Below are 12,733 nucleotides of genomic sequence, written 5' to 3' on the forward strand. Positions count from 1 at the left end.
GACTGACTCATAGCATCTATCTATCTATCAACGGAATTCAGACACAATTTTTACCATTAAAAGAATAAAACAAACCTTGCTTAAACCGCACAAAAAAATACTTCAACTCCTGTTATAATAGACATCAAATCTTTCTACCCCTTGCTTAAATTTAAGTATTAAAACCTTTATTTTAAAAAAAGGAAACCCAGTTCCTGTTGTAGTGGTGCAGTTGGCTGGATAGGATGCAATGGATTTTAAGACTTCAGCATTCAGAAAATAAGGACCTGTTTCTACGTGTTCAGATGCCCTTATATTCAGACATACCTGTTTCTAGTAAACGAGTTAACTGAGCACATGGACTGAAAAAAAAAGTTCAATCATTACTGGTCTGCTGTGTTATGACTGTACTAGCTGTCGCTTGCTACACAGCGTTATGGGTTAAGAGACCTGGAGACCACTGCTATGCAGACATGTTCCAGACTAATATGGTAATTGTTTTGTCAGATATTTGCTGTGCAGAAGACTTATCCTTTCTCTTCAAATACTTGTTTCGTGTACTCCAGATTTTTAAATAGGTTTTAGAATTGTGTTGCTGTTGCATATTGTTCAAATTCTTGCAAAAAATTGCAACCACTTACCCTGATTATCACTAAGGAATTAAAGGCAAGTTTTCACCAGCTAGCATCAATGGAACAAACATGTTTTCTGGAAAACAATTATTTTATTCAAAACTGAAACATTTAATGGGTTTGACAAATAGTCTGAAAAGTGACCTGCCTTATGCCTTGTCTGTGCACAGAAATTGCACCAGTTTAATTTAAATTGGTTTTTAAACGTGTTCAGTTAAACATGTGCAAAGCCTTTTGTGGCCTCTAATTTCAGTTTGAGTATCAAATTTTAGTTTAATTTAAGCACATTTCTTATTGTCTGACGCTAACCTGAAATAAGCTTGTCTTAAACTGAAATAAGAGTCTAGCCAGGAGTTTGCACGAGTTTAACTAAAATAAGTTAGACTGGTGCAACTGTCCTTTGCAGACAAGGCCTTTAACAACTGAGTTGGTTTCAAATGCAGTGTTCATGTTAACAATGCCCCTGGTCTGCAAAGCAACAGTAAAATATTCACTGATTTAGCAGATGATGTTTTCAATAATACTTTCTTATGTGATGATGGAATTCTAAAAACATTTTACAGTAGGTTTTGTGGCCTGCACTCAGTTCTACGATTACTATAGTCAAACTCCACAAGTTCAGATCCTGGAATATAAAGGTCACTTAAGTTGTAATTATGTTGTTTTCATATTTGTGACTTGGGAATATTAACCGCCATTTACATTTGATTGTATAATTCTGCATGAATTGATGGACCACTGCATTTTTAGAACAGTGGAAACCTTTAAATATGCTGCAGGCTGGTTCCTCTTCTAAAATTGGTGAAACCTGTATCTAGGTGACAGAGTAAGACAGAGGCAAGAATAATTTTCTTTTTTTTTTCTTCAGAATGTTTTTGTTTTGTTGAGTGGAATAGAAGAAATCATCCACTTGGGTGGGTGGGTGTGTGTGAGAGAGAGAGAGAGAGAATTATCCTTTGTTTTTACATTCATAATTAGCCATGTTTCTTTCTAACTTCCTCTCTCTCACAATAAGATACCTGCAGGAAATCTGAACTGAGCATTTGAATCTAAGGTCTCATATGACTAGTGCCTATAAAATGACCAGGCTTGGCAGAAATTCTGTGCCCCTTTTCTTCCCTTTGGGGCTGCATCATGCTGGCATGACTGACCTGAGAACTTGCTCTGATCTTACTTTCAATTTGAAGCCTGTATCTCAACTCCTAACATGTTAAAGATGTGCATCTCCAGAATGCATCAGGCTGCTGTATGTGTGGGGTTCCCTAGACCGCACTTCTAAGAATTTTTGGTCTTTCTAGATGTTTCCAATGAATTTAATTCTTTCAGGTTTTAATGCTGACACTACAGAATGATCCACCTTCTTTAGAGACTGGTGTGCAAGATAAAGAAATGCTGAAGAAGTATGGGAAATCATTTAGGAAGATGATTTCATCATGCCTACAGAAAGACCCTGAAAAAAGGTAAAAACTACTGTGACAGGTTGGATCACAGAAACCCCCTTGGGAGCTGCCACCTAATGTACCAAGACTACTTCTATTCCTGTTTTCCTTGCCAGCTCAGGACTCCAGCACCCTGTCTTGCTGAGCCAGACACTCCCGTCTGCTCCAACACAGACCCAGGGACTGAATTACTTACCCCAGAGCTGCAGGTTTACCTGAAAACAGCCCACAGAAGTGTGTTGGTCTATAGCACTCAGATACCCAACTCCCAATGGGGTCTAAACCCAAATAAGTCCGTTTTACCCTGTATAAAGCTTATATTCGCCCTCTATAATTGTTCGCCCTCTATAACACTGATAGAGAGAGATGCACAGTTGTTTGCTCCCCCAGGTATTAATACATACTGAGTTAATTACTAAGTAGAAAGTGATTTTATTAAATACAGAAAGTAGGATTTAAGTGGATCCAAGTAGTAACAGACAGAACAAAATAAGTCACCAAGCAAAATAAAGTAAAATGCGCAAATCTATGTCTAATCAAACTAAATACAGATAAGATCCTCACCAGTTCCAGAATGCTCCCTTTTACAGGCTAATCTCCTTTTAGCCTGGGTCCAGCAATCACTCACACCCCCTGTAGTTACTGTCTTTTGTTCCAGTTTCCTTCCAGTATTCTGAGGGGGTGGAGAGGCTCCTTCTTTAGCCAGCTGAAGACCAAATGGAGGGGGTCTCCCACGGGTCTAAATAGACTCTCTTGTGGGTGGAGACCCCCCTCCTCACTTCTATGTGAAGTCCAGCTCCAAGATGGAGTTCTGGAGTCACCTGGGCAAGTTGCATGTCCATGCATGACTCAGTCTTTACCGGCAGAAGCCATTGTCCACATGGTATCTTGTATGTCTCCAGGAAGACTTATTATGTGGATTGGAGCATTCCAGGATGCATTGTTCCCCAAATGCTTCCTGATCGGGTACTTAACCTTGCGAATTCCTTCCTAAAGAAGCTGACCAAATGCCTCACAAAGCTTACTTAGAAATCAAGCAAGTATACATAACTTTGAACACACAAATGGTGCCTACATACAACTCAGATGAACATAACCAGTAGATCATAACCTTTACATAGATATGTTACATGGCATATGTAGCAAAACCCTATTCCAGTTATATCATACATACATTTATAAGCACCCCCCCCATAAATAAAAGTTGTCCTAGTTAGCTCTCCATCTTTGAGCCAAGAAGATTGCAGAGGACCTGCTGTCTGACAATAAGTTCTCCTGGCCGTTGTCATTTTTTAAAAATATGGATAAATGTTCAATACTGTGTATGACTGGCAAGACACACAACTTCCATTCTGATTAACCAGTACTGACTAGCTCACTGCTCAGTGTTGTACTCCCAGAGAGTTAATTGCGATTTTTGTCTAATTTCTGATTCAAGCTGCACTGTGTTTTTTGCACATCAGAAATGATAGGTTGTGAACTATGTATTTACCTGTGGAGCTTTTAAAATATACAGACACCTCCCGACTTACGCTTCCGTTCCGGAAAGCCTTGCATAACTTGAGATTTGCATAAGTCGGAAACATATACCCATACGTTACACAAAAATTTCTGCAACTCGAAAATCCTATTTCTAGTTTATGGAACTTTTTCCGTAAGTGCGAATTTGTGTAAGTCAGGTCTTGCGTAACCTGGGGAGCGTCTGTACATTGTTTTTAAATTTGCAAATATAAGAAGGCTCTTAGTGCAATCTTGACTCATTTGGTTATAAGGACTATTTATTAAGGGCAGCTACATAAAATATTGGCAAATTTCCCATAACACTTTCTCTCATCCATGCAAATCCTTTTAAAATATCCTGATACAGCAGTTTTAAATCATCCTCTCCCTACAAGTAGATGATCGTCTGTTCAGTGTTAAGGGTGTGATTGTTGGGGGGGAGAAAGCAAATTGACTTGCAATTCTCAATTTATTACTATTTCTTTCTTCATTCTATGGTACGGGCGTGAAGCCCCAGTCAGGGTCCCATTGTGCTAGAAAATGTACAGATGAGTAAAACAAAGGCAGTAACAATCTAGGGCCTTGGCTACACTTGGGAATTCACAGCGCTGCCGCGGCAGCGCTGTGAAGCGCGAGTGTAGTCGCGCTGCGAGAGCTCTCTCGCAGCGCTGTATGTACTCCACCTCTCCGAGGGGAGTAGCTTGCAGCGCTGCAAGCGAGCGTGCAGCACTGCAGGCGCTGATTACACTGGCGCTTTACAGCACTGCGCGGGGGGGGGGGGAGTTTCACACCCCTGAGCGCAGCAAGTTGCAGCGCTGTACAGCGCCAGTGTAGCCAAGGCCTAGAAGAGCTCACAAACCAGTTTCAGCCAAATGGTGCCAGCAGAGGTCCTCCTAAATGTGTAATGTCTATATATGTCAAATTCCAAAGATAACTAACCTAATGCAGAATTAGTATTTAGTAACCGTCTGCCTTAAAGCAGAGGCGTGAACTGAAGTGCATACATCTGGAAAAGAGCCATTGCTTTTGCTGTCCTTATTGGATATGTCTACACAGCAACTAGACACCCACGGCTAGCCCGTGCCAGCTGACTCAGGGTCTCGGGTTGTGGGTAAACAGTCAGATGGCAAAGTTTCATGTTGTAGGCAGGTTGTGATGAATGAAGCAAGCAGCTTGGAAGAACGTTACATTTCAAAGTAACAATTATAACTATTTTTCTCCCTCTTTTGTTACTAGACCAACAGCAGCAGAGCTATTAAGACACAAATTTTTCACAAAAGCAAAGGTATGATAAAACTTTCTAACTCAATTTGTCATTCCAAAATTGTATGGAAGGGAAACATTATGTATAATTAAACATGTGGGGCGGTATAAGGCTTTACTGATGTGAGTTTGGGATGGCTGTTTTATTTACAACCAGTGCTACTCTGAGTTAGGCTGCTTGTTGCAAATTAATGAAATAAAACCTTTGTATGCTATCAAATCATGTATTCTGTTAAAGAAACATGTTTCATAGACACTATTTAAAAAATCTTTGAGTTTTTTTTAACATCTTCCGTTGGGTTTACTTTTTCCCCCCCTCCACCTCTAAAGCCAACTAAAAGTATGTCTACACTTGCGGTGATGTGGAGAGTTAGCTACTGCATGCCCAGGTAGCACGGATATAAAGTAGCTGTGTAGACAGTGAGGCACCCGCATAGGCAAGTAAAGTAGAAAAGCTCTGGCAGAGGGAGGCAGTGGGAAAAGTCTCCTGAAGCTCCTGCCTCCCCCCTGCCAGAGCCTTTCAGTGCCACGTGTAGCTATACTCCTCAGTAAGTGTAGACACCGCCTGCCTTTCACTATCTCACGTAGCTCCACATACCCTACATGCTGGCACAAGTGTAGATGAGTTCTGAGAGGGAGTAAATCTAATTAAGATCTTAAAAACCTCTGAAAACAATCTAGGAGACTTTCCGTGCACAGTAGAACCCTCAGAGTTACGAACACTGGAGTTATGAACTGACCGGTCAACCACACATCTCATTTGGAACTGGAAGTACACAATCAGGTAGCAGCAGAGACCCCCCCCCCCCAAAACAAGTACAGTACAGTACTGTTAAATATAAACTACTAAAAACTTAAAGGGAAATTTTTTTTTTAAAAAAAGATTTGACCCGGTAAGGAAACTCTGTGTTCATTTCATTTAAATTAAGATGGTTAAAAGCCGCATTTTTCTTTTTCATAGTAAAGTTTCAAAGCTGTATTAAGTCAATGTTCAGTTGTAAACTTTTGAAAGAACAACCATAACGTTTTGTTCAGAGTTACGAACGTTTCAGAATTACCAACAACCTCCATTCCCGAGGCAGGGCCGGCTCCAGGCAACAGCCGAGCAAGCTGGTGCTTGGGGCAGCAGCTTGTAGGAGGTGGCATTCCGCCCAATCCTAGGGCGGCACGGCTGCTTTTTTTTTTTGGTGGTGGTGGTGGTGGTTGTTCTGCTCCGGCCGCCCTGTAGGGGGCGGCGGCGCGGAGGACAGGAGCGCCCTGCAGCAAGCCCAGCAGGGCAGCCCGCATCCTTCCCTCCCGGCCGACCGGAGCGGTGTGGAGCCCTCCCGGCAGGGGGCATGGCGGGAGGGGCCGCGTGGCAGCACCCCGCTGAAGCCCTGGCCGCCCCTCTTCTCTCTCTCTCTCCCCGCTAGCCGGGGCACATCTGCAGGGCAGGGAGTCCCCCTGCACCCTGGCTCCGGCCGCGCCGCAGGTGTGGTGTTTTTTGGCTTGGGGCGGCCAGAAAGCCAGAGCCGGCCCTGTCCCGAGGTGTTCGGAACTCTGAGGTTCTACTGTTTTATGCCATGAATAAGGTCAGGTGTTTCAGGGCTCTCCAAGACTAGCAGCAAGTGCTGTATGCTGTTGAAAGCTGGGTGTCTCCACTACCAAATAGTATAAAACGCCCATTTCTAGACCCAAAGGGTAGGTTGCAAGATACCAGATCTTAAATCTGTCACTGGATCTGGGCAGAGTATTTCTTTGTTCTTCTTCGAGTGATTGCTCATGTGTATTCCACAATAGGTGTGCGTGCTCGCCATGTGCACCGGTGCCAGAAGTTTTTCCCTAGCAGTACCCGTAGGGGAGCGCCCCTAGCGACCGCTGGCGTGGAGCCTCCATGGCGCTGTATAAGAGGAGCTGCGCACTCCCCCCACCCTCAGTTCCTTTTTGCCGCCAGTGAAGGTGCATCGGAACTGCTCTGCTCCAGCTTTGCTGTAGCTCATCCCCAAAACTGCTTGCTTGTTCATTGTATGGTACCTGTAGTTAGTTGTTTAGTTAGTTTAGTTTAGATAGAGCGCCCGGGCCAGGGCATGCCCCGTGCCCCAGGTTTTAAGTCATGACACACTTGTAGGCGATCTATGCCATTGAGTGATCCGCACGCAGACTGTCTACGCTGTTTGGGGGAGACCCATCTCAGCGATTGCTGCAAAATTTGCAAGTTGTTTAAGCCTTGGTCCAAGAGAGAGAGGGACATTAGGCTCCGGGCTATTCTGATGGAGTTGACGCTGACCCTGGCTCCGGCGCGCTGCTCCGAGTCGACACCGGGCACCACAGTGTCGGTGCGCGGTGACCCTTCGGCGCCATCGACTAGTCGGCACCACTCCCCATCCCTGGGGCACACCAAGAAGGCTAGGAAGAGGCCTTCTTCACCACGGCACCGGAGTAAACCTGGGACAGAGGCTAGACCCATGTCGGGCAGTCCTCGATCCCCACTGGCCTGTAGGCCTCTGACTCAAGTCGAACAGAGTAGCCTGGTCCATATGGAGCAGGCCTCTCCAAATGTCCGGATGCCCTCCACACCGGAGGCCCTGCAGACGGCCCGGGATGTTATGTCCATGCCAGTACCAGGAGCACCGCCGATGTCGGCCCCGCGCTCCAGAGGCAAGCCGCCACTGGGATCTCTGCAGTCGTCCCCGGCTCGGTACCGGTCTCGGTTGAGGGAGTGTTCCTGATGCCGTTTGCCGCCCAGCGACCGTTCAGGGCAAAGTCCATGTGGATCGCCCACCAGGCTGTCTGGTTGGGTTCCGTCTGACTGAGACTCTCAGCACCACTCCGCCTCGAGGAGTGAACACAGACGGGACTGAGGCAGATGACGCCAAAGGTCCTTGTCTCAGAGGGGCTATCGCAGCTGGTCACGGCATGAACGTCGACGTCGTTCCCGTTTGTCGTCCCGCTCCAGGACCCCGCCACGGCACCGCCTCCGCAGCCCCGGGCGTTGATTGCCGGCATCTCCCTGTCGCAGGTCAGCCCGCCGGAGCCGATCGCAGAGCAGCTGTTACCGACAATACCGGTCCTCCACATCGGGATCGCAGTCCTGTGGTCGGCATAGCTCCTGGCGCCGCCACTCCTCCTGGTCCAGGAACAGCGGCAGGTCATATGTCCCATATGTTAGGCCCCCAGTCCGCAGTGGGACCTAAACCTGGTGTTGGCCCGTCTCACGGGGCCCCCGTTTGAGCTGCTAGCCACGTGCTCCTGGTCACACCTCTCGTGGAAGGTGGCTTTCCTTGTTTTGATCACTTGTTGGGACCCTCGGCTAGGCGAGTATCGGAGCTCAGGGCCCTGACCCGTACACGGTGTTTCATAAAGATAAGGTCCAGCTCCGTACACACCCTTCGTTCCTTCCGAAGGTGGTCTCCGCCTATCACATGGGTCAGGACATTTTTCCGGCAGTCCTCTGCCCCAAGCCCCATGCGTCCAGTGAGGAGCGCCGCCTCCACACGCTGGATGTGAGATGGGCTCTGGCTTTTTACCTGGAGCAGACTAAGCCGTTCCGAAAGTCCTTGCAACTGTTCATCGCCTCGGCCGAGCGCATGAAAGGTCGGCCAATCTCCACTCAGTGGCTCTCCAACTGGATCACCTCGTGCATCTGTACCTGTTATGACCTGGCGGGAATCCCTCCACCACCAATTGTGAAGGCACACTCGACTAGGGTGCAGGCCTCGTCGGCTGCCTTTTTGGCCAATGTCCCCATTCAGGACATTTGTAGAGTTGCCGTGTGGCCTTCAGTTCACACATTCACCTTGCATTATGCGATTGTCTCTCAGACCAGGGAGGACGCCGGGTTCAGCAGGGCTATTCTTCGTCCCAAGAGTTTGTGAACTTCTTCCCACCTCCAACAGATATAGCTTGGAATCACCTATTGTAGAATACACACGAGCAATCACTCGAAGAAAAGACAGTTACCTTTTCCGTCACTGGTGTTCTTCGAGATATGTGCTCATGTCTATTCTACATCCCGCCCTCCTTCCCCTCTGTCGGAGTTGTCTGGCAAGAAGGAACTGAAGGTGCATGAAGCGCGCAGCAGGGGGGAGCAGCGGGGAGCAGTACCTACGGGTACTGCTAAGGGAAAAACTTCTGGCACTGGTGCACGTGGCGAGCACGCACACCTATTGTGGAATAGACATGAGCAACACCTCTCGAAGAGCACCAGTTACGGAAAAGGTAACTGTCTTTTCTCTCTTGTTCTAGGCCTTAGGTCAATGGGTGAGGGCGGGTGCGGAGAGAGGATAAGGGGAGAAGTCCATATTTGGATGGAAATGAGGAAATCTTTTTCTGGCTGGTTATTTTTAAGATGTGGATGAGGTCTCAGATTTGGCATTTTGTTAGTACACCTGTACCCCGATATAACACGAATTTGGATATAACGCGGTAAAGCAGCGCTCCGGGGGGGCGGGGCTGCACACTCCAGCGGATCAAAGCAAGTCTGATATAACGCGGTTTCACCTATAACGCAGTAAGATTTTTTTGGCTCCGAGGACAGCGTTATATCAGGATAGAGGTGTAGTTTAAAAGTACATGGGTTGGTGGGCAGAGTGCAGGGGAAACTGTCAAATAAACTCATTTAATTTCAGGGAGGGAATGATCTGTGCATTACATCTGTAGCCATACTATTTAATTATGAAGGGGCCTAGTGTCTGTCTGAAACTGCTTGTACTAAACCTTCCACATCTGGCTATGATGAGTTTAGCAATTGATATTCTGTTACGCTTATTGCTTGTAAAACCTTGTTTAAAAAAAAAAAGAGAGAACTAGGTAAATTCATGGAGGTTAAGTCCATTAATGGCTATTAGCCAGGATGGGTAAGAAATGGTGTCCCTAGCCTCTGTTTGTCAGAGGGTGGAGATGGATGACAGATGAGAGATCACTTGATCATTACCTGTTAGGTTCACTCCCTCCTGGGCACCTGGTATTGGCCACTGTCGGCAGACAGGATACTGGGCTGGATGGACCTTTGGTCTGACCCATTATGGCCGTTCTTATGTTCTTATACACAGTTATAGATCAGTAACTGGTTAAAAGTTGGGAAACAAAGAGTAGGAATAAGTGGCCAGTGGAGACAGGTAATAGCAAGGTCCCCAAGTATCTGTACTGGGACCAATGCTGTTTAATATATTCATAAATGATCTGGAAAAGGGGGTAAACAGTCAAGTGGCAAAGTTTGCAGATGATACTAAATTACTCAAAATAGTTAAGTCTAAATCTGACTGCAAAGATTTGCAAAGGGATCTTATAAAATGGAGAGACTGAGCAACAAAATGGCAGATGAAATTCAATGTTAAGTGCAAAGTAATGCACATTGGAAAAAATGCCAACTATACATACAAAATGATGGAGGCTAAGTTAGCTGTTACCACTCAAGAAAGGGATATTGGTGGCATTGTGAATAGTTCTCTGAAAACATCTGCTCAATATGCAGCAGCAGTCAAAAAAGCTAACAATAGGGATAATGAGACAGACAATATCATAATGCCACTAAAGAAATCCATGGTATGCCCACACCTTGAATACTGCATGTAGTTCTGGTCACCCCATTTCAGAAAAAATATATTCAAATTGAAAAAGGTACAGAGGAGGGTAACAAAAACGATTAGGGATGTGGAACAGCTTCCATATGAGAAGAGAGAAAATAGACCAGGATTGTTCAGCTTGGAAAAGAGATGACTAGGGGGCATATAATAGAGGTCTGTAAAATCATGAATTGGGAGAAAGTGAACAGAGAAGTGTTGTTTACCCCTTCACATAATACAAGAACTAGGCATCAACCAATGAAATTAATATGCAGCAGGTTTAAAACAAATGTAAGGAAGTACTTCTTCACACAAGGCACACTCAACCTGTGGAACTTTTTGCCAGGAGATGTGAAGTCCAAAAGTATAACTGGGTTCAAAAACGAATTAAATTCATGGGGGATAGATCTATCAATAGCTATTAGCCAAGATGGTCGGGGACACAACCCCATACTCTGGGTATCCATAAACATCTGACTGCCAGAAACTGGTACTGGACAACGGGATGGATCCCTCAATAATTGCCCTGTTCCGTTCATTCCTTCTGAAACATCCAGCACTGGCCATTGTTAGAAGACAGGATACTGGCTAGATGGACCATTGGTCCTACCCTTCTTCTGTACCCTGTCTGTGAAATAGACAAGGGTATTAGAGGACTTTTAATGCAAAGGGATACTGCTTATACATGTAGAGATTTATTCCAGTGTATGCAACATACTGGGCTTCCTCCTTGAAAACACACGTGCTGTGTTCTGTAACTCTCCCTGGCCCCAGTGATGGATCATATTTTCCATGTATTGGGTTGCACTATTCCTGACCCCTCATGCTGGCATCTGAGATGACTTGCCACTGACAGCGGGGAAGGGACCAGTTTAAGAGTGCAAAGGGAATAGGGCTGAGTTAAATAGTATTAGCATTCTAGCAAGACAGTATGTGACATACGTAATAAAATGGCCTGATAAAAGGCTCTGCAATGGCCAGTTTTTCTTGTTTCCTGCCCAATTTTTTTTAATTTGGTCAATTTCTAGTTATCAGGGGCTAAATATTTTGCAGTGATTCAGTTGAATTTTAAGGAAAACCAAAGTTTCATCTATACCACTTCTCACTTGCTAATCCTATATCATTTTGCAGTGGTAAATCTGTCACAGATGAAAAGGTATATAGGATTAGCATGCATATTAGAGAAATTCTAACTGCAGTCCCAGGGAATGAATAGTGGATTGCTTCTTGTTACATCTCGCAGACGTTCTTAGAAAGAATGATGTTGACTCCCAAACAGCACAAGTCTTCCTGGTTTTATTAAAATTAGATTGAAAGTGGGGTTTATGGCCAAAAAATGCTTGAGCCATGAAATGACTTTCAACAGTAGACGAGTGAATTAGACACTTAAAATCATTTTCTTTTCCAGAATAAAGAATTTCTACAAGAAAAGATGTTGCAGAGAGCACCAACAATCACTGAAAGAGCTAAAAAGGTACCAAGATGCAAATGGGCAGTGACCACCTTTGTTTAACATGGATGTCACAGTTCTGCTAGTTTTTATGCTTCACTGTGCTCAAAAATTTTTGGTCTAATTCTTAGTTAGCATTGTGATATTCTAATGTCTTCTAGATATAAACTCACTGATCCCTTATCAATTCCTGTTAGAATACAGAATTACAGCTTAGATAATGTTTGGACACATTTTTCCTAAAAAAGACAGTTAGAATTATCTGCATTTGTTTCTGTGTGTCTGCTGAACAGGTCCGAAGGGTCCCGGGTTCCAGTGGGCGTCTTCATAAGACGGAAGATGGTGGCTGGGAGTGGAGTGATGATGAACTAGATGAAGAAAGTGAGGAAGGCAGAGCAGCAATTTCACAGCTCAGGGTGAGCCACTGGATTCTGCAACAATTGTATTACTTGTATCACAGTAGTGCCTAGATGCTCCAGCTGACTTCAGGGCCCCATTGTGTGAAGTGTTACACATAAACAGGAAGACAGTCCCTGTCCTGGAGAGTTTATAGTCTAACCAGACATGAGAGAGACAGGATGGTAGAAGTAGTAGTATCCCTATTTTACAGAGACTATCCTGAGGCACAGGGCTTGTGACTTTTCCAACGTTGCACACAAGTCTGTAGTAGAGCTGGGAATTTGAATCCAGATCTCTTGGCTCCCAGTCCAGTGAAATAACAGAGAATCAGGATAGTCGTGTGGCTAATTTAAAACTGCAGTGCTATAAACTACCTGAGATTGTTTTCGTAGCATTATCTGAAGTACTGTAATGAACTGATTAATGTGGATATCACTGCCTCCTACATGATAGAATCAACTGCATCATAGGTCTTACAGCGCCAACATTCTCCCTGAGCTCAAGTAACTGGGACTTGTGATTGGACAG

At 45.0% G+C, this 12,733-nt stretch overlaps 1 protein-coding gene across 2 annotated transcripts in view; it reads left to right on the forward strand.

Moving 5' to 3' along the window:
* Window positions 1-12,733, forward strand: part of OXSR1 (oxidative stress responsive kinase 1) — a 125,468-nt gene that overhangs the window by 96,235 nt on the left and 16,500 nt on the right. For both annotated transcript variants that reach the window (XM_026652030.1, XM_026652029.1), the window contains 4 exons: window positions 1,938-2,071; window positions 4,787-4,835; window positions 11,765-11,830; window positions 12,100-12,222. In XM_026652030.1, the coding sequence (XP_026507815.1) occupies window positions 1,938-2,071; window positions 4,787-4,835; window positions 11,765-11,830; window positions 12,100-12,222 (372 nt within the window). The remainder of the gene's footprint in view (window positions 1-1,937; window positions 2,072-4,786; window positions 4,836-11,764; window positions 11,831-12,099; window positions 12,223-12,733) is intronic.

This window comes from Terrapene carolina, unplaced genomic scaffold (genome assembly GCF_002925995.2).
Source record: "Terrapene carolina triunguis isolate 2854851 unplaced genomic scaffold, T_m_triunguis-2.0 Scaffold111, whole genome shotgun sequence".
NCBI classification, from domain to species: Eukaryota; Metazoa; Chordata; order Testudines; family Emydidae; genus Terrapene; species Terrapene triunguis.